At 38.6% G+C, this 25,801-nt stretch overlaps 1 protein-coding gene across 1 annotated transcript in view; it reads right to left on the bottom strand.

Moving 5' to 3' along the window:
* The window catches only part of LOC131592566 (FYVE, RhoGEF and PH domain-containing protein 6-like), a 72,155-nt gene that overhangs the window by 38,889 nt on the left and 7,465 nt on the right, over positions 1–25,801 (bottom strand). The window contains exons 2-5 of the mRNA XM_058864125.1: positions 21,309–23,730; positions 3,932–4,079; positions 1,130–1,197; positions 1,007–1,037 (exon numbers count right to left, since the gene is read on the bottom strand). Of these exons, the coding sequence (XP_058720108.1) occupies positions 1,007–1,037; positions 1,130–1,197; positions 3,932–4,079; positions 21,309–23,730 (2,669 nt within the window). The remainder of the gene's footprint in view (positions 1–1,006; positions 1,038–1,129; positions 1,198–3,931; positions 4,080–21,308; positions 23,731–25,801) is intronic.

The raw sequence follows: 25,801 nt of genomic DNA, 5'->3' as shown, positions 1-25,801 counted from the left end.
TTGGCTGCAACTGACTAAGCCAGCTCTTAAAAACCAAGCTTGAACAGAACCAGAAAATCATTTACTAGGAGGAAAGCAAAAGAAAAATCAGCAAAAGATGTGGTGAGTTTTTTGTTCCCTGAAAAAAATCTCTGGTAGACAACAGTCTATAAGATCCTTTGTTCTCAGTTTCACAGAACACACTTCTCAAGAGACTGAGATAGACCAATGCATCTGTTTGCAATATAACCACTTCTATTGCCCAAGGAAAAAAAAACACATAATAGATGTGGTTTAATAGAGTAACAAAATGGTACAAACACATATCATTTCAAACCTGACAGAAAACACACAAAACAGGGCTAGAGAAAGAAAATTTCTTCATTAATTTCCTATTATCACCTTCAACACAGCATGCTTTACAGATGACTGATCTGCACAAACACGGATGAAATACTTAACCCTTGCTGTGTACAACACATTGCAGGTACTATAATCACAGGTGTTATCAGAAAGCAAACCTCTGTCAAGGAACTGCAGCCTCAAAAAAATACACTGCCTTGGTGATGGATGCACCATTAGAGCTATTAGCTGGATTACTTCAAGAATGTGCATTTTAATGTAACATTTTTAAAATAATTTGTTTCTGCTTTCCCCCCACCATTTAAGGACTTATTCTAACCAAAAGCTTTTTGTTATTTTTGTTATATGAGCCAGTACAAGCTGGCTCATAAATATGACCGTGACTAACATAAATTGATATATCTTCAGTTTTCAGTATTCAATACCCACACTCAACTGGAAACTGCATAAATTATTAAGGAGATCCAGAAGAAACCAGCAAAATATTCATCCATTATGTAAAATGTGAAACTTTAAAGTTCAGCTTAATTAGATTAATTTTTATATTTTGAATATGTAGATGCAGCAGAAAAAAGGCACAGTCACTACCATAAAGCCTAAATATAAAACTTTAATAGATTAAACAAATAGAAGAGGAAACTGCTTTTTTTTTTTGAGTACTTACAATGTGTAAGAGCTTTAGCACATCCACAAACCTATCAGGAAAGCAAGAAAAAGCAAACAGTTACATTTTAATTGCCCAATTAAAATAAATTGAGTATTTATTAAGTGTAGCATTGACACTTACACTTTCTCTGAGCTCATGATCTCCTTAGCAATATGGTAAACCTTTGTTTTCTTTCCAGCTGCCTTACCCTGCAAATGAAATTACATGTTACACTACACACCTACTAAAAGTGTCATAAAGATAATTTCCAGCTGTTAGTTCCTTAAATTCAATGTAATTATTTGATAGCTACTTCTGAGAAAAACACTTCATACTGCTTTGAAATCTCTTGGCTTTGACATCTTCTGGTTTTTCAGGATCTGTGAGAAAATCAATTTAGCTTGTATCTGGAAACAACAATATTAGCTAGGGGCAGTTTTTACAACACTGTCAGCCTTTTCTTTTAATTATTACACAAAGCACTGAAGGCCATAATGAATGAAGTTCTAGCAAACAACAATTACTGGTTTAGCAAAAGTACTAAAGTACAGGTACTATTTCTATCTTATTTGATTCCCCTTTTTTATGATTAATACAGCAACAGTAATATTTTCAGTGAACTCAAATGTGTTTCAGAAACATCTTAAAAGACATACATTTTCCTTACTGAAAAACAAGACAAGAGAAAAAAAAAAAAAAAGAAAAAAAATCATATTGAAGAGAAAAGCCAGTTTCTGACAATCTACTAACGGAGCTGCTGGAATACATAGCAACTGTACTCCAAAGATGCAGATATGTGAGCTTTGTCATCTGCCTGAAACACTGTGGAGATGATTTTGGGTTTCACATGCATATCTGGCTTCCAAAAAACCAATGGCACTGTCCAACATCAGATAGAGGGAACAGGTATAACAAAGCAAACGGGGAAGGCATCGGGATGCAAATGTGTATGCTACACAGTGTAACTTCCATGTGTAACGTGTGTAGTGTAACGATTCCCATCAGATGGAACACCTTTCTCCAAAACAGCTCTCATGATTTGCCATATGCTTCTCTGCTGCCAGCTGTCACATCTATTGCACATTCAGGCTTTCATTAATGGGCTACAAAGAAAGAGATGATGAGGAGCCTTAAAATCACAGGATATACAACTCAAGTGAGATGGAACTCCTGGGAAGGCTGTATTGAATATGGTAGAATATGGGCACTGAACAGTTTATCTAGAAAATCAGATACCAGTGGCATTTTATCCACAAAACTTTGGTTCATAAGCACTAAAGTTGCAAGATTTCTCTGAAGATTTAGTTCTTCTCAAAACCTATAAATTAGTGTCAAGTGCTGGAAAATAAACCGTGGGGCTGGAAAATAAACCATGGAACAGATAGTACTCATTGGTTGGTTTTAATGATATTGTTGTATTCAAAATGAAAAATAAATCTAAATTAAAATTTTTCATTGGAATTCAAATGACACCACACCTAATTACTGAAATAAAATTAATTTCTAAATTAAATAATTTTGCATAACAGCACATATGTGCTAAATACATTATTTATTTTATATACTATATAGATAGACATCTGCACACAGATCTGGAATTTTACTTATGAAATTAAACTTAATGCTAAAGAACACTGAGATTTATCCAGTGTGGGTCAATTGCATTCAGACAAGATTGTAACACCTATTCTCAGGCCTCTGTGCCTATTTAGAAAGCACAGCTGACACGATCCCTGCAAGACTGAATTCACAAGTAAGTCAATTATGCAGAGCAAGGTATCTGCCATCACTGTGGATGTGTCAGTTGCAAATGAGATGAAAATTAGTATTTTGAGAACAAGATGCTACCGCTAAACAATTACAAAACGAAGTATCACAGCCTGTTTTCAACCTCATTTGAAAGACTTTTCACATACCAGCTGGCACTGAAAGGGCCACTTTGCATTTGCTCAAAGATACTCTGGCTCCGAGAGTCTCTAATGGGAGAACCAAAGGGATACAAATAAGGCTCTCCGGCACAACACTGGAAGGAAGCCCTGTAAGTCCCCTAACAGATACAAAGCATCAAAACAGCCACATGCTTGCGGTAAGGAAAAATAAAACAAGCCCAGCTGATGACCGATGCAGGGACTGCTTCATTCTCCTCTGCAGCTGCTCTCGCTGTGAGGAAGTTGGTTGTTAATTCCCAGCTGCCGGCTGCACGTGCCGCAGGCAGCTGAGGCCAGCAACAGCAGATGCCTCACAGCAAGCACTGAATTACTCCATAAAACCTGCCTGAGAGCCCTCCTAATAGGGACACTTTCCTGCAGAACTCCATTGTGAAAGGTTGAGGGCAATTCTAGAGGCACGAAAGTTAGCTCCTATACAGGTGAAGTCTTGTTTAGTTTTACAGGAACAAGCTTTTCCCTTGACTCTTTCCGAATTTAGTCCTCTCGTTTGGTTTAACAACATTTGGGCTCACCATGCCAAGTCATCTCTTCTGCACTCTAAGGTTTCATTGGGTTTTTCTGTTTATCTTGTTGGGGCTTTGTTTTTGTTTTGTTTTTAAATTAGTTTTAAAGGAAGGAAGCAGATACAACTACTATCAAAGGAAACAGCTGCTGGGACTGGTGCTGAGGAGAGGCACTGGTCTACAGGCAGGCTGATTACAGGGTGTCCAGGACTGAGAAAGTAAGACCATGGGTACCCCCAGAGGGAGAGACAGGACCCTCATAACTTTATTTAATTCAGAGTACTTAACACTGTCTTCCTGCTTCTCATTTGAAGAAGAAATAAGATTAAAATAAGGAAAATCACTCCAAGCTAGCACTCACAGAAGGTAAAAGAAGGTCAGATCTCAACAGGCAACAGATGGTTTACATTTGAAAATATCCCAACAGGTTACAACTTATGAAATACTGCAAAAGTGAGGAATAACTTCAGAAGATAAAGATAAAAAGATACCTGTTTGTCTTCTTGAAGATCAGTTTCCCCTTTGCTGGAATCAGAATTTGTGTCATCATCTTCATCAGAACTGTTCATGATATCTTCTTCATCTGACTGAAGATCTCCCATTACCACGTTGGGATGATCATGATGTTCTTCTAAGGACCTAATATTAAAATATATACATCATACTTCATTTGTATAAAGAGCTCTCTGTTTTAACCCACAATAAGTGACCTACTTGGTATCAGAGACCCTGAAAATAGTAGTGGGTAGTCTGAAGACTACAACAGTTTGAGGCTTTTCCACAGTGGACTTGTAACTCTGCATCATTTTATTTATGCTAGTATTAATACAATGCTCATTAACAGCAAGCAAAAGCCACAGTACCTTTGGAGTATTTATATGTTTTGTGTCCATCAGAGTTTGCCTAACAATAAAGTCTGATAAATCTATACCCTTATTGCTATGCACATGTATAGAGCAACATTTGTACTGTGTGCCAGGATAAAGAAAGATCATATCCATTTTGCTATCCTCTATCTCACGGCAGCAGGTCTTGTTCCAGATATGGTACTCACACTGGAGCTTTCTGTGTGAAATTCTAGATGCATACATACGAGACTGTTTCTCAATGCATATGCTAAACAACTGCATCAGTGACGTCAATATCATAACCATTCTGTCCAACAATTCTTGAAAGCAGGAAAGCAGAATCTTTTTCTGTTAAGAACACCCATCCCTCAGAAACAGACACCTTTTGGATAGCTGTCAAAACTATAAAACATAACCTTGTTCTGCTGCTGTATGATCATTATAGAGGTCTCTTTTTATTAGCTTCAGCCATATTTGCAATACAGGAATTGCATGAGACAGGCACACAATCTCCTTCCTCTAACTAGCCTTGACAGCTTCAGTAGAGATTTAAGAAATGCAGTTCTAGAAGAAAATAAAAAAGGGGGTAAGGAAAGACAAATAGGAAAACAGACTAGAGGAAACAACCTTAAGTTTTTGAAAGGTTACATGGAAACACAGCAAATCTCTGGACTCCTACTTTTAATCCTTAAAAATATCTAATAATCTCCAATTACACTAAAGCTATCTAAGAATCACATAATCTGTGTTCAAGGTCTGCAAAAATGATGTTGGGATGCTACAGATTTTTGACATGAGCCAAAATTGATTAGCTATCCTGCAAAACAAAAAGCAAATCTAGGAAGCCTTGTCCACAAGCTGCTGCAGCCAACACCTAATTTTGCACAGCCAACAACTGCCAGGGCTACACACTTCTCCATGTACCTGGCTCTCTGCTCCCAAGGGAAGGAATAGTTATGACTGTTTTTCTCCTTGCTTTGAATCAGAGGAAAGCAGGGATGGAGGGTAACTATTCAGACTTGCCACCTCTATCTGTGATAGCTGCCAGAAAGAAAACCTGTCACCATGGATCCCACTGAAGGTTTCTGCCAGCAATCTGAAAAGCAGAAGTATTCATCAGGGCTCAGGTTCAGTATTGGAACTGGCACTGTTAAACAGGTTTGTCAGTGAAACAGTGGGACTGAGGGCACCCTCAGCAAGAATGACCAGCATTCAAGAAAAGGGATTCTGCTACAGCCAAGTGTTTATTACTCAATGCTCAAGATAGAGTTAAAAACAAACTAACACAAAAATGCTGATCACAAATAGAAATATATTTGGAGATAAAGATTAGCTGGCCTGTGGACAGACCTTGGTCAGGCATGAAGACATAGAGAAGATTAAAATAACTTGATTCTATTATGACAACACAGGAAGGACTTGGGAAACTCCCAAGCAGCTACTGTCTCCCAGAACTGAATGGGGGGGGGGAGGAGGAAGACGCCTGTAAGCTCATCACTGAATTCAACAAGGTCCTGAGCCAAGACTGCAGCAGCCTAGGTGCAGAGAGACACCCCTTTACTTGGGTTTGGAAATTATCAGCTTTGTGCAGGAAGACAGCAGCCACCAGAGAGATGAGTGCTGATGTCAAGAGCATATGGTGTATGCCAGGGACAGTTCCCATGGAGTCTCCAGGCGTTTCAGGAAGGCAAAAAAGACAGCTTTTTACTGGAGATTTCCCCAGAATCACTCTAGCAGGAAATTAAGGTTTCTACAGTTATTCATTAACTTCAGCAATTCAGAAAACTCCTTGTCTAGTTCCTATAAGTCACAGTCAGCTGAAAATATTTATTTTAGCAGATGTCACCTCACATTCTTTTATTATGACAAACATCTTTATTACACCAGTAGCATGACATGAAGTAGATATATGCCCCAGCTTTAGTCAAAACCTGCAAGAGAAATTACTGCTGCTTCTTCCTTTACTAAATTACTCAGCTTTGCCATCCATGTCTGTCACTGAATCTATCTCTGATCAAGGGAATGTTTTTCCCCACTACAAAATATATTAAGTGCTTTGTCTCTGACCACACTGGTCAGAGGAATACACTTTTTAGTCCATTATTCATTAATGTCTATTTTTGCTACTAGATATTTTATTGCCCTTTTTCCTAGCCTTAATGCTGTTTTAATTCCTGTTGTAATTTCCTTTAACTGAGATTCCTTCTCATCAAGAAAACATTGTTTTCACACCTGTGACATCACTGTTCTTTTTCCTCAGCATATTCTACTGGATGCCCACTCCCAGATTTTGTTGTCATTTTCCATTTAAACTTTTCAGAGCAGCTGTGCCAAAACTTAGGAGCTTTAGAAAATCCACCCTTTTGGAAGTCAGCAGCCAGAATGCTTCCAGGTATTCTATATTTTACTTGCACAAACACAATCCCCTCACCACTGAAGGATGAGGAACAAACTAGCTGGCATGCGTTGTGTGAAGCTTCTTCTAAACATAAGATTAATCAGTTTATCTAATAGAAAGTTTCAGTAAAAAATAAAAAGACTACTTCAAAATTTTAATAATTTACTAGTGATAATTTAGGATGTGTAATAAGTGTCCACAAATGACAGCCACTCACTGTATAAGTTTTTTCTTCTTCCTATATATCACAAGTACTAAGCACTAGGCTCCTTTTCTGGCCTTCATGGTGCTTATGCACCTACTATTCACGTAAAGGGAGCTATGATAGCTGAGAGTACCACTTTTATCCTGTATTTGCTCAGTTCACAGCCCTCCGATTCTTCCACGATACATCTTGTTGAGGGTTTTTTGTGATATTTTTAATATTTTTCCCCTTCTTTTCTTTGCTTTTTAAAGAAAAAACACATTGGATGATTAGATGATTAATGATTGAGAGTCAGTTCACCCTCAGCCAAAACAAGCTATCAGTTCAGGGACAGGATGTAATACTGAAGCCAGGAGTAGATACCTTCCTGGTAGTATCTGCAGTTGTGTCCTCTTCCTCATAGAAAATGGGGACAGAGTTACTGCGTTCATTTGTGTTTATCAGCCACGTGCTGAATAACACGCAATTCCCTTCACACATCACACCTTAACCTTTCATGGTAAATGCTACGCCTTTTCTGGTGAAACAGAAAGCAGGTTTGTATTTACTGATTACTCTTTTCTGTACTTTTACCTCTGAAGTCACCTATAACACAACTGTATGTGTGGTTCTCTTTAAGTTATCTCTGGATAAAGTGAAATCTCTTGCATTTTAGCTGCCTTTGGAAATAGTAATAAATCTTTAAATAAAGTCTTTTCTAACACATTAATCCCCCTTCTCCAAAATACCACAAGCATGCAGTAAGGCTTATTTTAAGTGGCTCTTCTGATAGGTATTTTGGGGATACTGTGAACTGTCTCTATCTTGTTCCCTCTTCATCGCGATTCTTTGTCCTACCCACAGCAATACCAATAGAAACTTCTGCATTATCAGTCATGTGAAACACCAGCCCTGCCAACTCACTGTGCTGTGCACTGAGTAAGAACATCTTGCTGTATCTCGTGAGCAACATATCTAAATATAGATGTGGGGCTTTTTTATTTGACACATAAAATGAAGGAACCATTAGATTGCCTTGGAATGAACGGCTTATGGGATGATGCATATATGTTGTGCTGTATTTTCCTATTGCAATAGTAAAACACTAACGAGATAAAACATGCTGGTCCTAGTAAGACATACATAGAGCAAGATAAACTGTCAAAAATTGCCATCAGACTATTACCACTGGGAATCGGCATAAAAACCATTTATTGTCTTAAAGAGATGACCAAGACTAGTTCAGAATATTTTGTCTTATAGAAACTTCAAATGCACCTGTGGCTTCACTTTCAGACACTGTTGATTTGGACCCTGCATAGGGCACTATAACCTGAAGTCACAATTAATATTTCAGTCTCTGTTTTCAACTCCTTTAGAAGGCAAATAGTATTTTATGGTTGACTGAAATCATTCAGAAAGATTCTCTGCCATGAAATGCTCCAACATTAAGTATTTTATAGTATATTGGAATGACTTCAAGTGTTAGCATCACCATAACTACTAAAGCTAGTTTCCACAGCTCCAAAGTATTTGCTAAAATAGATTCATCCACACTACTGCTTTACACACATTTCCTTGCGATCTTCATTATTTTTAGATCTTTTTCCTACTTTCAGTAAGTAATAAAAATACGTAGGAATGCTCAATGAACACAACACTCTGCTACACTCTTAATTTCTCATCCTTTTATTGTTCTAAAAGGGGTCTCCAGTATCCTCTGCTTTATCCTTCTGTCTCTTCTTCCAATATTTTTTTGCATGTTTTTTGTGGGTGTTTATGTTTGTTTGTTTATTTATTTTTAAAGCAAGCTTTCAGCATACAGGCAGAATTATACAAACTGAAGTTCCCATTCAACTAAAAAATACACACCACAACTTCAGAGAGCAACTAAACAAGCCCCATTATAATATTTCATCTCAAATCCTTCTTGTTTCATTACAGCATTTCACAATCTTTTCACAGCTGCTTGCACCTCATTTCTCCCCCAGAGAGCAAGCAACTATTATTAGTGCTTATCCATTTTCAATTTTTAACATCACCATTCCCTGCAATCAATTTTAGTAATTAAGGCACATTCACCTGCTGGCTTTTTAAGACCTAGAAGTGCACTGGTTCTCTGTGAAGGCAATAGCTGATATAACATTATTTTTCTCATGGCCCATCATACTCCCAGTAGCTGTAAGCATGCCTCACTGATTCCCCCCATGAACCCTAGTTGTACACTTCTGGGAAAATGCAACAGTGAAAGACCTAAAGAAATAAAATGTTCTATGGAACCTTTTCTGTTTGGTCCTATCTAAATTCAGAATCCCTTTCAAGGAAGGACTGTAAACATAGAGCTCGAATTAATGTCCAAAAACAACTTAGGAAGTAATTCCCTGATTTGGTGCCCAAACAACAGAAGGTGCTCCTTCAAAGCAGAAGTAAAATTAATACTTGGTTAATAACCCTTTTGTTTTGTTTAGTGAATTTCTTCTGCTTTTTCTTAATGCTTCTTTTTAAAGACAGTCCACTGTCTTTATTATTTAATTACTGCAGGTTTTTGGAAAAAGAAAATCAGTTCTAGGAAGCAACCATACTTGGCAAAGCACTGAGATAATAAAGGATGCCAAGATCATGAGTGAGCTTCTATGGAAGGTTTAAGAAAATACATAAAGAAATTAGTGATCAGCAAGATTAGTAAAGGCATCAATTACTGCACTTTCTGAATGAGTTACATTTTGCTGCAATAACTCCCATCCACAGCAAGCCTGAAGAAGTCAACACTAGCACATTTCCTTTTGCAAACCAGTCTAGAAAGCATAAAGATGAATTTCAGATCACTCTAGATGCACCTGGAGCTTAACTGGAGCTTTATATTCACCTCTTATTTGAACTTCAGATTCTCTGAACAACAGTGGCTGTTCACCATTACAGCTAAAATATCCCATCCCTTTTTGTTGTTTTCATGTCCCCCTGCTTTTCATTTCTCCTTCAGGCACACTGGACCATGAAACAGCAAATGAAGATGAAATGCAACCCAGGCCAGGGGGATTACCTCTCTGAATTATTTCTACAGCATCAGTCACCTCTCTGGTTTGATGACAGACTCACAGATGTAAAAAGCTGAAGGTGAGATCACATCTCTCTCCTCTAGGTGTAGTGGACAGTGTGAGAAAGGCTGGTGGATGCTGCTGCGTCTCTTGCAGTGCTGATGTGGCTGCCAGCACTGGAGACTGGTTGCCTTATTGCAGCCAACCTGCTTGGGCTTCAACTTCCCTGCCAAAAATGGCACCTTTTCACAGTAAGAGGGCAAGATAGCAAGGTGCCCTCTCAAATATGATTTTACACAATAGCATTAACATTCTTCAGTAAGAAGTCAATGATATTAGTAAGTTATTATTATTATTACAACTAGTAAAAAGAAAAAAAGGCAACCAGACATGAATTTTTATTGGTGTGATCCCAAGGAACATGACAGTTGATTTTGATCTTCTTTTTCTTTATATTTTTTAAGACTGCCTAACTAGATCATGCCTGTGAGATTCATTAGTTCCTTCTGCAAGCCATCCTTCCACAGGTGGCATGGCAAGGAATAAAACAATCATTAAAATAAAGTCTTTAAAATAAAAAGCAGCACAAAACAAGGTCCAAACAAACTGAACTGATGAATCCATGACTACCTGCATCGCTTAGAACTGCTGTGCTATATTCTCTCCTGGCTAGTTAGGGAATTTAAAGGATTCAATTACAAATATAAACACTCCTCAAGAATCACAGCTAGAAAACAGAAACAGCTAGCATCCAGCTGAGCAACTACAATTGAAAATATTTTGTGCACTCCAGGTTCCTTTTTCAAATTTCAATTTAAAGACTTCAAGAATTGAAGTAGAATTATTTTAAACAGTATCATATGTACTGTATGCACTCATTAATGTATTTTTTTACAGAAAGCCAGGATACTCAATGGCAGAAATACACTACCGAAAGAAAAGCTCAATACAATCTATTTGAAATGGATTTTCATTCAGAGCCACTTGCACTTTGAAAGCTGTCTGCTGGCTCCTGGACAATGGGCTGGCTGCTGAGAGAGGCCATGTGGGAATGCCAGGAGTTTGCTCTTGCCAGGAGAAACACCAAGAACTATTGTCTTTGTCCCAGTCCTTACCTCTGGCACTCACTGGTTACACCTGAGACTTCTGGGCAAGGAGGACATCACAAACACTGCGAGAGCTGCAACTGCATTTAGCCTATTAGATCATGCCATTAGCAGCTCCTTCTACACTTGGCTGAGCACATTGCACACTTCTGCACCTGACTTGCTTGAACCAAGTTATCCCAGCGTTTGTAGCCAGCAGCATTCAGTCTAGCATTTCTTATCCTCAGGTCAAGACAGCTCATACTACTTTCTTCAAGGAGATGAAAGAAAAATACAGCTGACTCACACTCTAAGGAAAAAAAAAAGCAAGAAAAAAGCGCACATTTGTCATATGAGCTTCACATTAAAATAAAGGTACAAAATTTGTTAAGTAATCCATTCTGTCAGTCACCCTACTTCAGGCACACTATGATCGATACAGTCATGCCCATATTTCCATGGCACAATTTTAAAAAGAATGGTTTAAAAAAAGGTGCAAACAGATCTCAAATTATCTCCTTATTTAGCTGTGATTTGCAAACATGAACTCCTGAGGCCAGAGGCACCCAAGAATGGCTCGTCACAGGCAGCCTCCCATGCTCACCGAAGTCATCTTCAGTGAGACCGTTTGTTGACAATTCCTCAGTTCCCTGGAAAGTTCAACATAAACACACATGCATGCTTCAGATGTTTCTACAGTCACCACAGCAAAGCCACATCAAAAAAGAAATGGATAAGAAAGAAGTGTCAGTTTAAAAGTCTGCAAGAAAACTGGTGCTCACAGTGGGACAGCTCAGCTCCTGAACAGTGTGGCACAGCTGACATCATGAAGAAGCAGGACAGACACTCAAATTGACAAATTATCATGAATACTAACTAAGATCAAAAGTGGGTTTCTACGGAATGTTTAAAAAAATACATAAAGAGATTAGTGATCAGCAAGATTAGTAAAGGCATCAATTACTGCACTTTCTAGATGAGCTACATTTTGCTGCAATACCTCCCATCCACAAGCAGCCTGAAGAAGCCAACACCAGCACATTTCCTTTTGCAAACCGGTCTAGAAAGCATGAAGATGAATTTAAGATCACTCTAGATGCACCCAGAACATAGCCCATCGTAAATTCCCAACTGTCACCTGAACTTCAGATCTTCTTAACAACGACTGTCTACCATTAGAGCTAAAAAATCCCCTCCCTCATTGTCCTCTTTATGTCCCCCTTCTTTTCCATTCTCCTTTGGACATACTGGACCATGAAGCAAAAAATGAGAGTGAAACACAGCCTACACCAGGAGCTGTATTTATCTTACCCATTCCAGCAAAGGTGCCAAAAGGAGATGATGCCAATGTAGTAAAATATGATCCAGGAGGATACAGTAGGACAGTCTTGAGCACTGGTTCTGGAAAGTGAAATACTGTGGCAAAATCTAGGGATTTAAACCCTTGGCTGGAATCATATAAAAGGGAAAGGGGTCCCTGCATTGTTGTTTTCTGTCACCAACAAAAGCTGTGAGGGATTACCTCTCTCCCAGGGTAGGTAAAGAGAATTTACACTCATGAGCATACTTTGCAGCATGACTTTAGAAAGCACAGTTTAAAAAAGGTGTGAACAGCTCTCAAATTATCTCCTTACAGAGATTTAGAGCAGAATTTAGAGCTTTTTGCCTTCCCCTATCATGAATTCTTGTTAAGAATTAAGGGAGAGCTGCAATGCTCATGGGCAAGACTTTGGAAGAAGCTCCTGGCAAAAACAATATAAAAAAGGGCCAAAAAAATATGGCACTCATTCTAACTTCTCTCAATTTACAAAACAGACCCTAGTGGAATGAAGTAGATTGGGAAATGACAGCAAGATCAGAAGAAAAACAACACTTCGTTTTCCTGTCACACAAAAAAAGGAAAAACCACAACAGAACTCTAGCACACAGAAAATAGACTTCTGGAAAACTATACTATAATTGTGACAAAAAATACCAAAACAAACTTATCAAATAGGAAAGGGAAAACTCAGACCAAGTGACAACAAAACTTCCTATTAATACCCATTTCAAATAAAATTGACCTTACCCTGCCTGAACTACCATGACATTTCAATGTCTGTTCCCTATAATCAGAGTCAATGCAAGGCCCTACCCAGTATCTTCTGTATTGACTCAGCATTACTTCTATGATTTTTGCATGACTGTTCCTGAATCAGGGCTCCAATATCTCTCTTCAAACAGTTGCTCACTCAATTTAAAAATAACGCACATCCTATTGCACTCAGGTTTTTTTACATAGCAGATATTGAGAAGATGACAAAAGAAAGCTTAGTAATAGATTACTCAAAAGGTAGTGACCTAGATCTGGAACAGAAATGGAGTGGCTTAGCTCCTAAACACACAACTCTCTGCATGCATGGGAGCTGATGCAGCTTCCTGGACAGTATGTCAGAAAAGAGAGGATGAAATAGTTTGGTCAAGAGTAACACAGACTAAGAGTAAAGACTAACTGAGCTGCTTGCAAGATTAGACCCATGTGATCTCTTCCTCTAATCTTTTGAACAAATTAGAAGAATGAGATTCAGACATGCTTCATAAACTTGTTCAGCTCATCTAAAAATCTGTACAGAACAGCCCACCTCCACAAACACCACTAGGAAAAAAGCAACAAAAAACCCAAGTGAACTCTGAGCAGTTGAAATCACTGAGCCATAAGGCTCAGATTGTAACTTTCAAAATGGTAGGTTTGGTAAAATCTACCTTCATTTATTTGTATGCATATTAAGTATTTCTTTAGTCTTCTGCTTGAGTAGAACAGTTTTTCATAAGCACAAAGATATCTTAAAGAAAAATTAAAACTTGTATAAACCTTATGTTTCTATATGAAACTTATTGGATTCTAGCATCTAAAATTAAACCAGCATTTCTTTACCTAAATTTTGTCTAGTGCATTGAAACAACATAGCTGCACACTTTTGTAAATCTAATCATTAAAACATCTTTAACTAGGTCAAATAGAAATGTTGGGTAAGTGTGGCATATTAATAGCACTGTTGGCATTTAAATAAAAAAAACAAGTTTATATTTTGGTCACTTTCTTTAGACATTTATTTGTGCAACCCAAAAATCTTACTGTTTTACAGATACTATTACATTAGAATGCAGTTGGAATATCACTGTGCCACAGAGCTCCACAAGCACATTTCCTGAGCTGATGCTGAAAATAACCACAGGAAAAGGCTGCTGTTGAGCATATAAATGGGTCTTTCATCAATTCTCATATCACATTTGACTCTCTGCATCTGATGTATTCTCTAGAGCTACATTTTGCTAATTTATATCACGGTTGGCAAAAGGAGACATAGCGCACACGTTGGAGGCAGGGGAGAAAGGCCAACATGGGTGACAAATATGCAGCGTTAACTTAGCTTTCTCCACCTTTAAGGACAGGAAATACATTTGAAGAATGCCAAAATTAGGAAAAACACAAACATGGAATAAAAGAGGAAAGAAAAAGATAAAGCATTGCAGATTAATTTACAAAAGTGCGTGACGTTCAAGTTCCTGTTACCCATGACCAGGGGGGTTAGGAAGGAGCCTAAGAGACGCAGCAGCTTATGCACGGCTTTGCTTCCTTCGGGCTCCCTCACAGCACACTGAGCCACCCTCCAGCTGGAGCCAAGAGCCAGCACACTGAGCTGAGGGCAACGTCACCGGAAGGACAAGGACATCCTTGTATTGTATCAGGGGAGAAATGGCAACAGAAGCTTGGACATTTTTGCTATCTCTGGTGAGCATTTCTTCAGTGGGAAGCAAAGGGTAGCACAGTTTACCCTCAAAATGACTCTTTTAATGCATATAGATTGCATGTGCATCAAGGTTAATACGATGTAATTTTCTAGACTGCACAAGACTGTGACCAAAGTAGCCACCAAATCTTTTGGAAAGCAGATGAGGATTCACCCAGCAGCTGGGCAGCACTCACAGCAGCGCCTGCCTCATCACCACTGCCACCATCTTACTGCCTCTTGTACTCACAAGCACACCCAGCCCTAACTAAATAAAATAAAAAGGTAACATTGAGAATTGAAACTACATCTGTTTTTATGTAGCACTTGTAACACCACCTGGTAACTTCCAAGACTTTCATTATTGCACCTCCAGCTCTGTCAGAAGTTTCAGAAGTTTCCCTGGCCGTGCCAGCCTTCTTCACCCACCTCTTTCTTTAACCAAAATCAAGAGGGAGCCCTTAAAAAGAGGGATGAAACAAATATCAAAGATGAAAATTCCTTTTTATTACCATCTTGGGGATCTTCACAGTTATTTGCATGTCATAGAACATTTTAAATCTTTTCATTACTGGACTGTACACCAGAATAACAGTATTGGAAAAATGTAGTTCTCCAACTTCTTTCTTTCCCTCATTGAAGATGGAGACAATCAAACCTCAGAATCTCTTCCACTGTCAAAACAGATTAAATCAGCACATCTCAAAAACATATTTGCATGAGAATTTGTCAAGATTCTAATAAAGTTCCTATTTATTCTGATTTTAAAAAACCTTAAAAAGAGGGGGAGGCAAGGAGGGAGAATATCAGCATAGCTCTACCAGATTGCTTTAGAAGATTTGGGTATTTTTCTAGACTGCGTAATTTTTTCATACAGTATATGCATTTTACTTCAGGTTGTATAGCAGACTAAACTGTAAAGCTGAAGAACTGAAAGACACTCCAATGCTAAGGAAAAATTGTCTTGCTGGAAAAGCAGACCATGGAGACACTGACTCACATGAAGTTTCTTGGAAAGAAAGAAAACCCAAAACAGCCCATATGCTCTCCTGAGTAAAAAAGTTAACTGTGGGTCCTCCATGTAGTTTGACATGCTACCCTATGGGTACAAAATAATTAACTCGACACTACAAAATTCCAGACCCAAGGTTCCCAGTGTCTGCATTCTCCCCTAAGTCCTTATGTCACACATAAGTATTCCCAAGCAACTGTACTACTACCTCTTCTTACCAACATTTCCATGCCTCCCTGATTCGACTCTGATTAGACATGCCTAACAACTACAGAATTTGTTTCTTCATGGTCTGTAAGAGCAAGAAGTGACGAGTCAGCAAAACGGTTTATTCCTTATATCTGATAGGCAAGAATTGCTTTGTCCATTCCTGTTCATTCCTGGCTCTGGGGCTGGGACTGCCAGAGAGCTCTGCAGTCAGCCTTGAGGGGGACTGAGAGCACAGATCTGAGCCCTCTGCCTCACTCCTCACTGACAAGAACTCAGAGCTGGCAGAGGCCTCCCTGCTGGACCACAGTGCAAAAAGGAGGGAGGGGAAAAGAAAGGCAGACCCAAGGAAGCACAGCACAAAAAGAAAGCCAGTGATAACACATGACGACCAAGGACAATGAAGCCTGATAGGAAATCGAAATAGTCTATTATCAAAGCTATTTCATTACAACCTGACGGGCAATTGCAGAGAAAGAATTTTCTGTATAACTGAGAGTGGCAGAAGCCAGCTAGACACACAGGGAGATTGGAAGACAAGGCAAAACCGCAGAGCTGATGAAGAAGGAGGAATTGACCTTCTTCAGATCAGAAAATAATCTTTGAGAAACAAATTAAATTTGAAAAAAAAATAAATCTACATACTTGGCCTCTACTTATCAGGAAGTTATATCCTTCAAAAAAATTCAATAAAAGGAAGACATAGGTATAACACGTCCAATACCCAAAATGTATTTTGTGCATTCAAATCTCAGCATAAGGGTTTGAACTAGCAGTATTTTAAATTCTATTTAGATCTTGCAGTCCTTTATTAATTTAGTGTTTCTGAATGGGAATTTCACCATTGCAAAAAAACCCCAACACAAAAACCACACAAAACCCAAAAAACCACACAAAAACATACCAAAAACCCCCACCACAACATCAAAGAGGAATATGTATCAAAGCAAAGTGCTTAGCCACATAGATTTCAATATGAAATTCAATATTCCATGAAGGTTTTCACAGACACTTAATTGCCCTCTGGGGGCTCAGTCCCCAAAGCAGAATTTAGTACAGAAAACTAAACTTATATTTTGCACTGACATGCTCATTTCTGGAAAAGCAATGGATTATTCTAAATCAGCAGGTGTGGGTAATATACAAAATAATATTTGATTAAACCAACATTGAAAGCATAAATGATTGTTGTCACATGGTATTCTCCCTCCTCATGCTTTTCCAAAGAAAAATCCTAGCTGGAAACACAATGACACAGACATAAATAAATTAGCAGTCATGTACATTTGCAACATCTTCAAGGAACACTGTCAAAAGTATCCAGTAAATGCACTGTGCTATTCCCAGAAGGTTGAAGGAGTAGAGTCACTCAACCTAAAATACAATTGTTTGTCTAGAAAAGTGTAATACCAAAAGGAAGGCCAAAAGATCCAAAAAAGTTTAAATTTCTATTTTCTGTAGCATGACAGATGCTCCAAGGCACACTCACTGTTCCTTTGCATTTTCAGTTCACTGGACAAACGTACACTCAATGTTACTTTTAGATCTAAGGAAGATTTTGCTGTCCTCCTCAGAATAAAGGTTTGACACTAAAAATATGATAACTAATGCAAAAATACTTCTCTTTCATTTGGAATTTTCAAAAGAATGGCATTACTTTGAAACAACCATTACAACTACTGGTTTCTGACAACACTAAATGAATTGTGGCACCAGCATGACTGACTTTTCATCTCACTTTTCAGGCCTGAACCATTGTTTTCTCAAAAAAAGCCCTAAAACCCAAACAATCAACAAACAAAACCAACAAACCTCCAAACAGAACAAAACACAAAACAAACAAGCAAACCAAAACCCCAAACATGCAAAAAACCCCCACAAAACCCAGAAGCTGCATTTCCTGTTGTTATCTGACTGGATAATGATATTTAAAACTTCTTTTATATTTAACAGCACATTTTCTATCTCAGAGCATCTAGTCTTCACTCACTTTTTTTATAGAGTCCTCATAAAAACACATTTATCTAAATTATCTATTTTAAATTGGCAGTCAAGAAGGTAGACTAGACCAAAATAAACAATCCTTAAACACCATTTTGAAAGACTTCTTTTTTGTATAGTGGAAACATAGACTATCTGTTCCCAAGCTACTGATATTATTTACTTTATTGAGAATATTCCTCTGAACTACGTAACAAAAACCAAATCCATTCTGACTCCCATCAGCAGCACCTACTCCACCTCAGTGGTTCATATACTGGATCAGGACCCTGACTCTCTTCCTTTCAAAGCCAAGCCTTCTCTTCAGTAGAAAGCAGGTTGACATCAAATACCTCAGAAATGAAGTCCTGACAACTGATACCTACCATTAATTAGCCAGGCCTTCCATTTGCATTTAATTCCCTGTGGGAAGGCTCAAGCAAGCAAAGCATAGCTGAATTAAATACGACATTAAAAGTTCAGATAAAAGTGTCAAAAGCTATTACCATTTTCCATTAAAGCACACTGGTTTCATCAGATTGGATTGTAAGGAAATTCCTCTGTAACCACCAAAGTATTGAGTACATTATCAAAATTTTATTTCTTCCTCCAGAAAGAAATGTAGCATGAGCTAAAGACACCATTGAACTCTTCTGGTAATGCCAAGACTGGCATTCAGACTTCATATATACTGAATGTACTCTTATGACTAGAAGTGTGGGCAATTGGTCTGAACTTCTCAGAAGAACAATCTCATTTGTACACTGGCTTTAATCATAACATAATTTGCTTTGAGATCCCCATTAGCAGTGCATTACAGGAATTTGTGTGCCACAATCTATGAAAAAGAGCTGAGTGCATGTTCTGACAGGCTAGGGAAAACGCGAGAGGCAATTATTTCAATAACAACAGCAGCACTGTTTCTCTAACTGGTTTTATAATACAGCCTGGCCCAGGAAATGATAAAAAGCTCTTACAGAACTATGCAGAAAGGGTGAGACAACATTGATAAGGAAGCTTCAAAGGATTTGAGATAATACTGGATGGGAAAACTGGAGAAGCTGCCTGCCTGGCCTGTCTGGGCGAGGACCCTTACACCTCCCAAGGCAGAGCCAAAATGAATATTCATCCCTGCTCTCCCAGCAGCACTGATACAGGTCAAGAGACTACTGTACTGTTGTGTCCCCTTTATTTTTTTCTGTAGGCATTTCTTTATTCTCTGAAATCTATCAAAGTAACTACATGCATTACTTGTTTCATAAGGTAGTTTCCGGCTATTTCATTCAATTTAAAACAAACACACAAATGGCTCTAGCTCTGGTTTTCTATGTGTGCTTTTTAAAGAAAAACAACACAAACCCAGCTGTGCCAAGGACATCCAACTTAGGGAGCAGCTTCAGGTGTAGATGTGCCAGGGGGACCACTCAAGCCCGTATATCACTGTTGGTACAGGGGAAGGTTTGTATGGAGAGGGACTAACAATAAATCTCACACATTTAGCCAGATAAGAAAACTACAGAATTTCACTTCAGGAGCAACTGCAATCTCACATCTACCATGCTTCATACAGGAAAACTATCCTCTTCCTAAAGCAGACAGATATTCACCTGTATTCAGAACAAAACAACACAAACCAAAATGAGTCACATAAACACGTAAAATGCATCTTTATTCAAGTTTGGTCTCACCCTTCTTAGGTACACCAAATTGTGGGAATACCGAGAGAGCTTGGTCAAAATCCTTGAAAGATGCTCAAAGATTAGACTTCAACAAAAAGCATACACTCTGTCAGGAGCTTAAAGTATGCCAAAGACAAAACTAAGAAACGCCCTGCTGTAAATTATAAATATACTCAACAACCACTTGAATAAATGTACCAGGACATAGCCCATAACTAGAAATCCTACTCTCCATTATAAGGTTTCATGCTTTCCAACAAACAGACCCATGTTGATAATATTAGCTGTAAAATAATTAACATAGGATGCCCCTTAAAATATTTGTCTCTTCCTATATGAGAACACATTCTTTGGAGCATGTGTTTGCTATACACACATCCAAAATGAAACAAAGCTTAGTAACTCGGTGCAAAATGAAGTTAAATGTGACCATCTAGAAGCTAATTCATTTATTCTTGTTGTTATGCATATGTTCTCAATAGCGCGAAGAAGTTTGCTGGGGACTTATTGCTGGTTTGAGGTAAATCTTTAGGAACTGTAAGAAAACCTGATCAGCTAAAGTAAAGAAATTACATGATACCATATTGGGACAAAGCAATGCTTTACCTGTTACCACACTAAGTGATACTTTTTAGGGAGAGCACATGAGTCTGGCCCATTTCTTTTCTCAGCAATACATCACAGCAATACAAATATTTAAAGATTTATTCCTGCCTATTTCATTTAGCAACCCTTTTGGACATAGAAGCACAGAATCATTAAGGTTGGAAAACACCAGTCCAACCAGCACTGCCATGTCCATCACTAAACCACGTCCCCAGGTGCCACAGGCAGACATTTCTTGAACGCTTCCAGGGACAGTGATCTCCCCACTTCTCTCAGTAGCCTATTCCAATGCCTGACCACTCACCCTTTTAGTGAACAAATTTTTCCCAATATAAAATCTAAACTTCCCTGGGGCAAATGGAGGCCATTTCCACATATCTATGAACCTGTCCAATCCCTTTTTGAATCTGCTGATATTATCTGTCTCCACCACCTCCTCAGCTAACTCAACCTGCAGAGTTACCAAACCCCTAATCACACTAATATTCTATGAGTCACATAGAAATTGTGCACCACTACCACCTTGGCTGGGAGCACAAGCAGATACAGAAAACTCACTGAATTTAGAGAGAGGCAGTAGCTTCTGCTATACCCGAAAAAGCTTTCCAGACCTGATGAAAAATTTGCATAATGAAAAGCTTGTCTGCTTTTCCCAGCTCTATCAACTGATCTAAAAATATATTCATTCCCCCTACAAACCTAGCAACTATGCACCCTTTGGATAGTTATTCCAGTTCATCGTGAGACTGGTAAGGTTCATTCCTCCCCATTGAAATATTCTTGGATACAAATACATGACTGTATCTGATTTGCTTTAATTAAAACTTGAAAAGTTTCCCAAATTTTGAGGAATATATGAGGAATAACTAGCTTACTTTTCCTCTTGACTCACTGCCAAGTGCAAGCAGTTTTCAAAACAAAAGCCTACAGAAAGATATACAGGAACAACTGTCCTGCTGACATTTAATGAAAGAGGTACAGCCTCTCAAGTTATCATTTAAACATATTTACAACCAACAGAGTCACAATGCAGCTGTTTAACTTCCCTTTTCTCTTTATTTTACCTGTCAAGTCTCCAACGCCTGCTTGTAGCTTCACAAGGCTCCTCAACTTCATAGAAGTCACTGCTCTGGTCTTCCACACTGCTGGAATTTTGCCATTCAGAGCAGAGATTTCTCCTAGCACCCATAGCAAAAGGCAAGTTCTCATACTCGGGTATTTCCTCATAGTGACGTACATTCTCGTACTCTGGATCACAAATGCTGGTTACAGAATTCAAAGGCATTTGGGACAAATTCTCTCCTAAAAGTCCATGTTTTTCTAAAGAATCCAGCCTTTGGTTATTTCGCATCTCAGGTTGACTTCTGTTCCTCTGCCTCTTCTTCTGTAATGCCAGACTACTTATTTCTACAGAATGCGCCTTTGCAGATTTAGCTTTCCTTTCACTGCCTACAGACCCTATATTCCTGTTGTTATTTCCATACCCATCCCCATTGGAAAGGTTGGCAATAGCACTCTCCACTGACTGGCTGCCTTTAGACAGAAATTTTTGGAAGTCACTTTTCTTTAAGCAAACTGACAGTTTCATGTTCAGAAGCTTTTTCAAGCTATTTTTCTTGTGATGGTGGTCTTTGCAGGGCTTGTCTGTCCTATCCATGTCCATGGCAGAGAGAGACTTTGCCCGAGGTTTTGTCACAACAGTCAAGTGGCTGAAGCTGGTAGCAGTTTTTAATGATTCAGAATTTCCTGAAAACGGAAGAATAGGATGAGGTAACTTCCAGACGGGTTTTTCAGAAGAACGTTTGGGTATGTCACAGGACAAAAGTGCATCCTGTTCCTTGGCTCGTGCATGTGCGAAGTGAGATCCTTCTAGAAGGCTGTTTGATTTGTCCTCACTGGAGGTGTAAGAACTTTTGTCCACAAGCTCTGCTGATGCAGCTTTTTTCAGCAATCCAGCAGCTGGAAGGCCATGCCTCTGTGGTTTCTTAGGAATAACTTTTGGGGAACTCTCATCCTTTATTTTAAATTCTTTATTTTCCAAGTTTTGTGAGGAAACATGGAGACTGTTGGAAGCAGGTGAGTGCTGACTGCTTGCCAATTTGAGCTGCTTTGGCAAACTCATGGACAGGGTATCACCCCTGACAAAGTCAGTCCTTTTGACCACAGCATCTGGCATACTGGTGTGATCTGTTATCTCATCCACGGAATTATGGTCTGCATTTAAAGAAGATTCAACATGTCTCACCAAATCAGGACTTCCATGTAAAAGCTGAGGCAAAAGATTTTGTGAAGCTGACTCTTTCACAGCAGGCTCCCTTACCTGAGGCATTTTTTCTGCATTGCTTTGAGTTACCTCACATTTTTCAGGATGAAACACTTCTGCATTATTGTTATAGCAAACACTCTGAGCAAGGACATTAATTCTTGCTGGCTTTTTTAAGCTTTGGTCCACAACACCATAAGAATCTTTCTCTGAATTAGATGGTTCCTTTGTTCCTTCTCCTGTGCTGTCTATGCCATCCTGACGGACTAGACACGCAGCACGTGGCTTTCTTGGCTTAGGGATAGGAAGCACTTTGGAGCTCAGGACTGAAGATGTCTCAGGGGAGGTTTTATCAGCATCTGCTTTCATCCCTATTTCACCTGAAAACATCCTGTTGCTACCTAAATTTTCATTCTCTAGAGTTTCCTTGTCCAATGGAGAAGAACAACTGTGATTATTTTCAGTCAAACTAGGACAAATTTCAGACATCTGAAACTCATCAGCAGTAATCTCACCATCAGCATTTTGTTGCTTCCCTTTAACTACCTCAGAAGATGACGAAGATTGTACAAGTTCCATAAACTCTATTTTAACATCAGTCTTGGAACTGCTGCCATCCCCTTTGTCAAATTTGTCTGCATACCTGTGCCTCACAGGACTGCTGTTAGGAAACACACCATGAGTTAGGACATCCTTAAGTTTCTCTTCCAAAATGCTGGCTTTCAAAACCACCTGGCTTCTACTTGCCAATTTTTCATTGTGACTATCCCCCAGAGATACTGCATTTCTTTCACCAAGCTTGATGCTCTCTAAGGTGTCAAAGTGCTCAAGAATTATCTGCGTTTTACAGGTGTTCTCTCCATTTCCAAGTTTATGAAGACATTCAAATTTGCAATGCGACACAGGTAGAATATATGCTGTGTTTCCAGTACTTCCTTCTGAGGTTTCATTTTTATAGTTCAAATGGTCTAGAGTTTGAGAAGAATCTTCCCTGCGCTCCTCAAAGCTTTTTGTGTTTTTTCGTGTAGACAATGGAGGTTTAACTTCTGGGATGGAGGAGCTTTTAAGAACCTTTGGTTTTGGTGCAATTGCTGGCTTGGTTTTCTTTGCTGCTTGTATCCCACCAGAAAGCACAATATCAGGCTTCGGTGCAACAGGTGGAGGTGCTGCCTTGTGTCCCAGGACAAATTTTGGTTTGGGGGCCACTGGTGGCTTCTTAATTTCTAGGAAGGATTAAAAACAAAGACTTAAGTCAGCATTGCCCACAAAACAGCTTCACCTGCAACACAGTAGGATTAAAAGTTTTGTAACATTTAACTTGTGATCTACAAGATCTCAATATGTTTATGGATATATTTTTCTCTTAAAAGCATGCCTTCCTTCTGCAACACCACTTCTTTACTAGCTGCCTTTCTTTGTTTTAATAGGCACATCAAGGAGTGTTAGGGAAGTTTTCAAAGTCTTTTCATAAACAAACAGTGTAATGTAATATTAGTACATGCACTCCCTCGGATGTTAAAGTTTGATGCCAATAAAAGCAGAGCAGATTCGCCTGGTTTTGCATTTTAACTGTAATACCATTTTAAAATGTTGCAAGTATGTTACGTGCCACACATATAATAATCTACAAAGACAATGAGACCGCCAGAATAGTGACCAGGGTAGTTCAGTTCCCTCTTCCATCACCTTGAGATATGAGTAACCTAGAATTCCTCATTCTCTTCCTCTCCCTTCAAACAATACTGATATGAATTACTCCAGCAGCTGCAAAACTAACACATCACTACCAACAGTTCAGTTAGTCTGTGGTATGAGGCTAATGCAGTAATTTGTAGCAAGGCAGTACCTCTCTATTGTAAAATACTATTTGTGTGCCTCATACAAAATTACTCTTCCCAACATGTCTGACCTAGAAACAGTTATGTTTCACTATTATGAATTGTGACCCACTTGGCAAAACAAGATGACAAACCCTGGGGAGAGTACACTTAGGAAAAGGAGCTCATGAAGAACTTTGAGATTATGGAGTTTTGATCCTGCTGAGTGGTTTCAGTGTTTTTTGTTTGCTTGTTTTGTGGTTGCTTTTTTTAAAGTATGTCTGAAATATTTGAATATTTCAGGAGATTATTTGTGACCAATTCATTTCCATATGCTGGAATATTTTCAGATTTCTAAGTGCTTTGCGTGTTTTTTGATATTAGTGCAAATTTATAAAGTAAACAAGTTCCTCGTGCTGTTTATGTATTACCTCTGTATTTACTACCTTTGTTTTGATCAGTATACTTTCAGTAAGTCATATACATGTTAAATAACACCCCCAAGAAAACACATTAGTTAATGTTTCACATGCAAATAGATATGGTATGCCATTGATTTATTATTCCCTTTGAAATGTGGGTTTGGTGTTTGGTTGTGTTTTACCACCATTATTACTATAGATACACACTATATCTTAATCTCTAGCCTAGAAATGCAAGAATGAAGTTTCAAAGTTTAGGTTTGTTTTGTGGGGGACTTGTTTGTTTAAAGGAAATCTAGGTGGGTTTAAAAAAAAAAAAAAAAAAAAAAAAGGCAGATTGCAGCTATTTCCTAAACAGCAAGCCACTGCTCTAAGCAGAGAGCCAGTAAAACCATGTTTTTCTACGACACAAATCACTAAATAGTACCCAGACTGCCTCTGCCTACACTTGGAATGGCTGTCCTTGATGCCATTTATACTAGTGAAGAGATAAACCTCTGATGGCAGAGTCTCTGATAGCAGAGATAATTTTTAAGAAATTTTGCAAGAGGAAATCCAGAATTTCTTTCCAAAGGTACAGCTCACTGTAGCCACTGACAACTACCACTTACTGCCAAGGCTATCCCACCTTCTGCATTCCATCTAAAGGCAAGTTTCCCACAAAGAGATAAATCAACAATTTGCTAGGAAAAAATAAAATTAACTCTTCAGGTGGGTAACTACTGATCCTGAACAGCAGAAGAGAGCTGTACACTCACTTTCAGACAAGCCAATTGCTTATTCAATTGGAATATGAAGTGATGGCAATAAAGGAGCCTGTGTTCCACGGTAAAAAAATGAAGAAGGGAAGCCCAGTTTGTCACAGAACACAACACAGTAGTGTTGGACTGCACCATCTTCAGTTATATTTATTAAGTTATTGAAGTTCACTGGAAACAGGAGAGAGACAGGCTGCTTTGGAACCCTTTCTGATGCTCAAGTAAGAGAAACAGACTGAAAAAAATACAGGAGATTAAACACTGGCTAGGTAAGCAATATCCTGTGGATTATTTTTC

This window comes from Poecile atricapillus, chromosome Z, assembly GCF_030490865.1.
Source record: "Poecile atricapillus isolate bPoeAtr1 chromosome Z, bPoeAtr1.hap1, whole genome shotgun sequence".
Lineage (NCBI taxonomy): Eukaryota > Metazoa > Chordata > Aves > Passeriformes > Paridae > Poecile > Poecile atricapillus.
The sequence above is the reverse complement of the archived record's forward strand: the minus strand, read 5'-3'. Positions and strand labels throughout refer to the sequence as shown.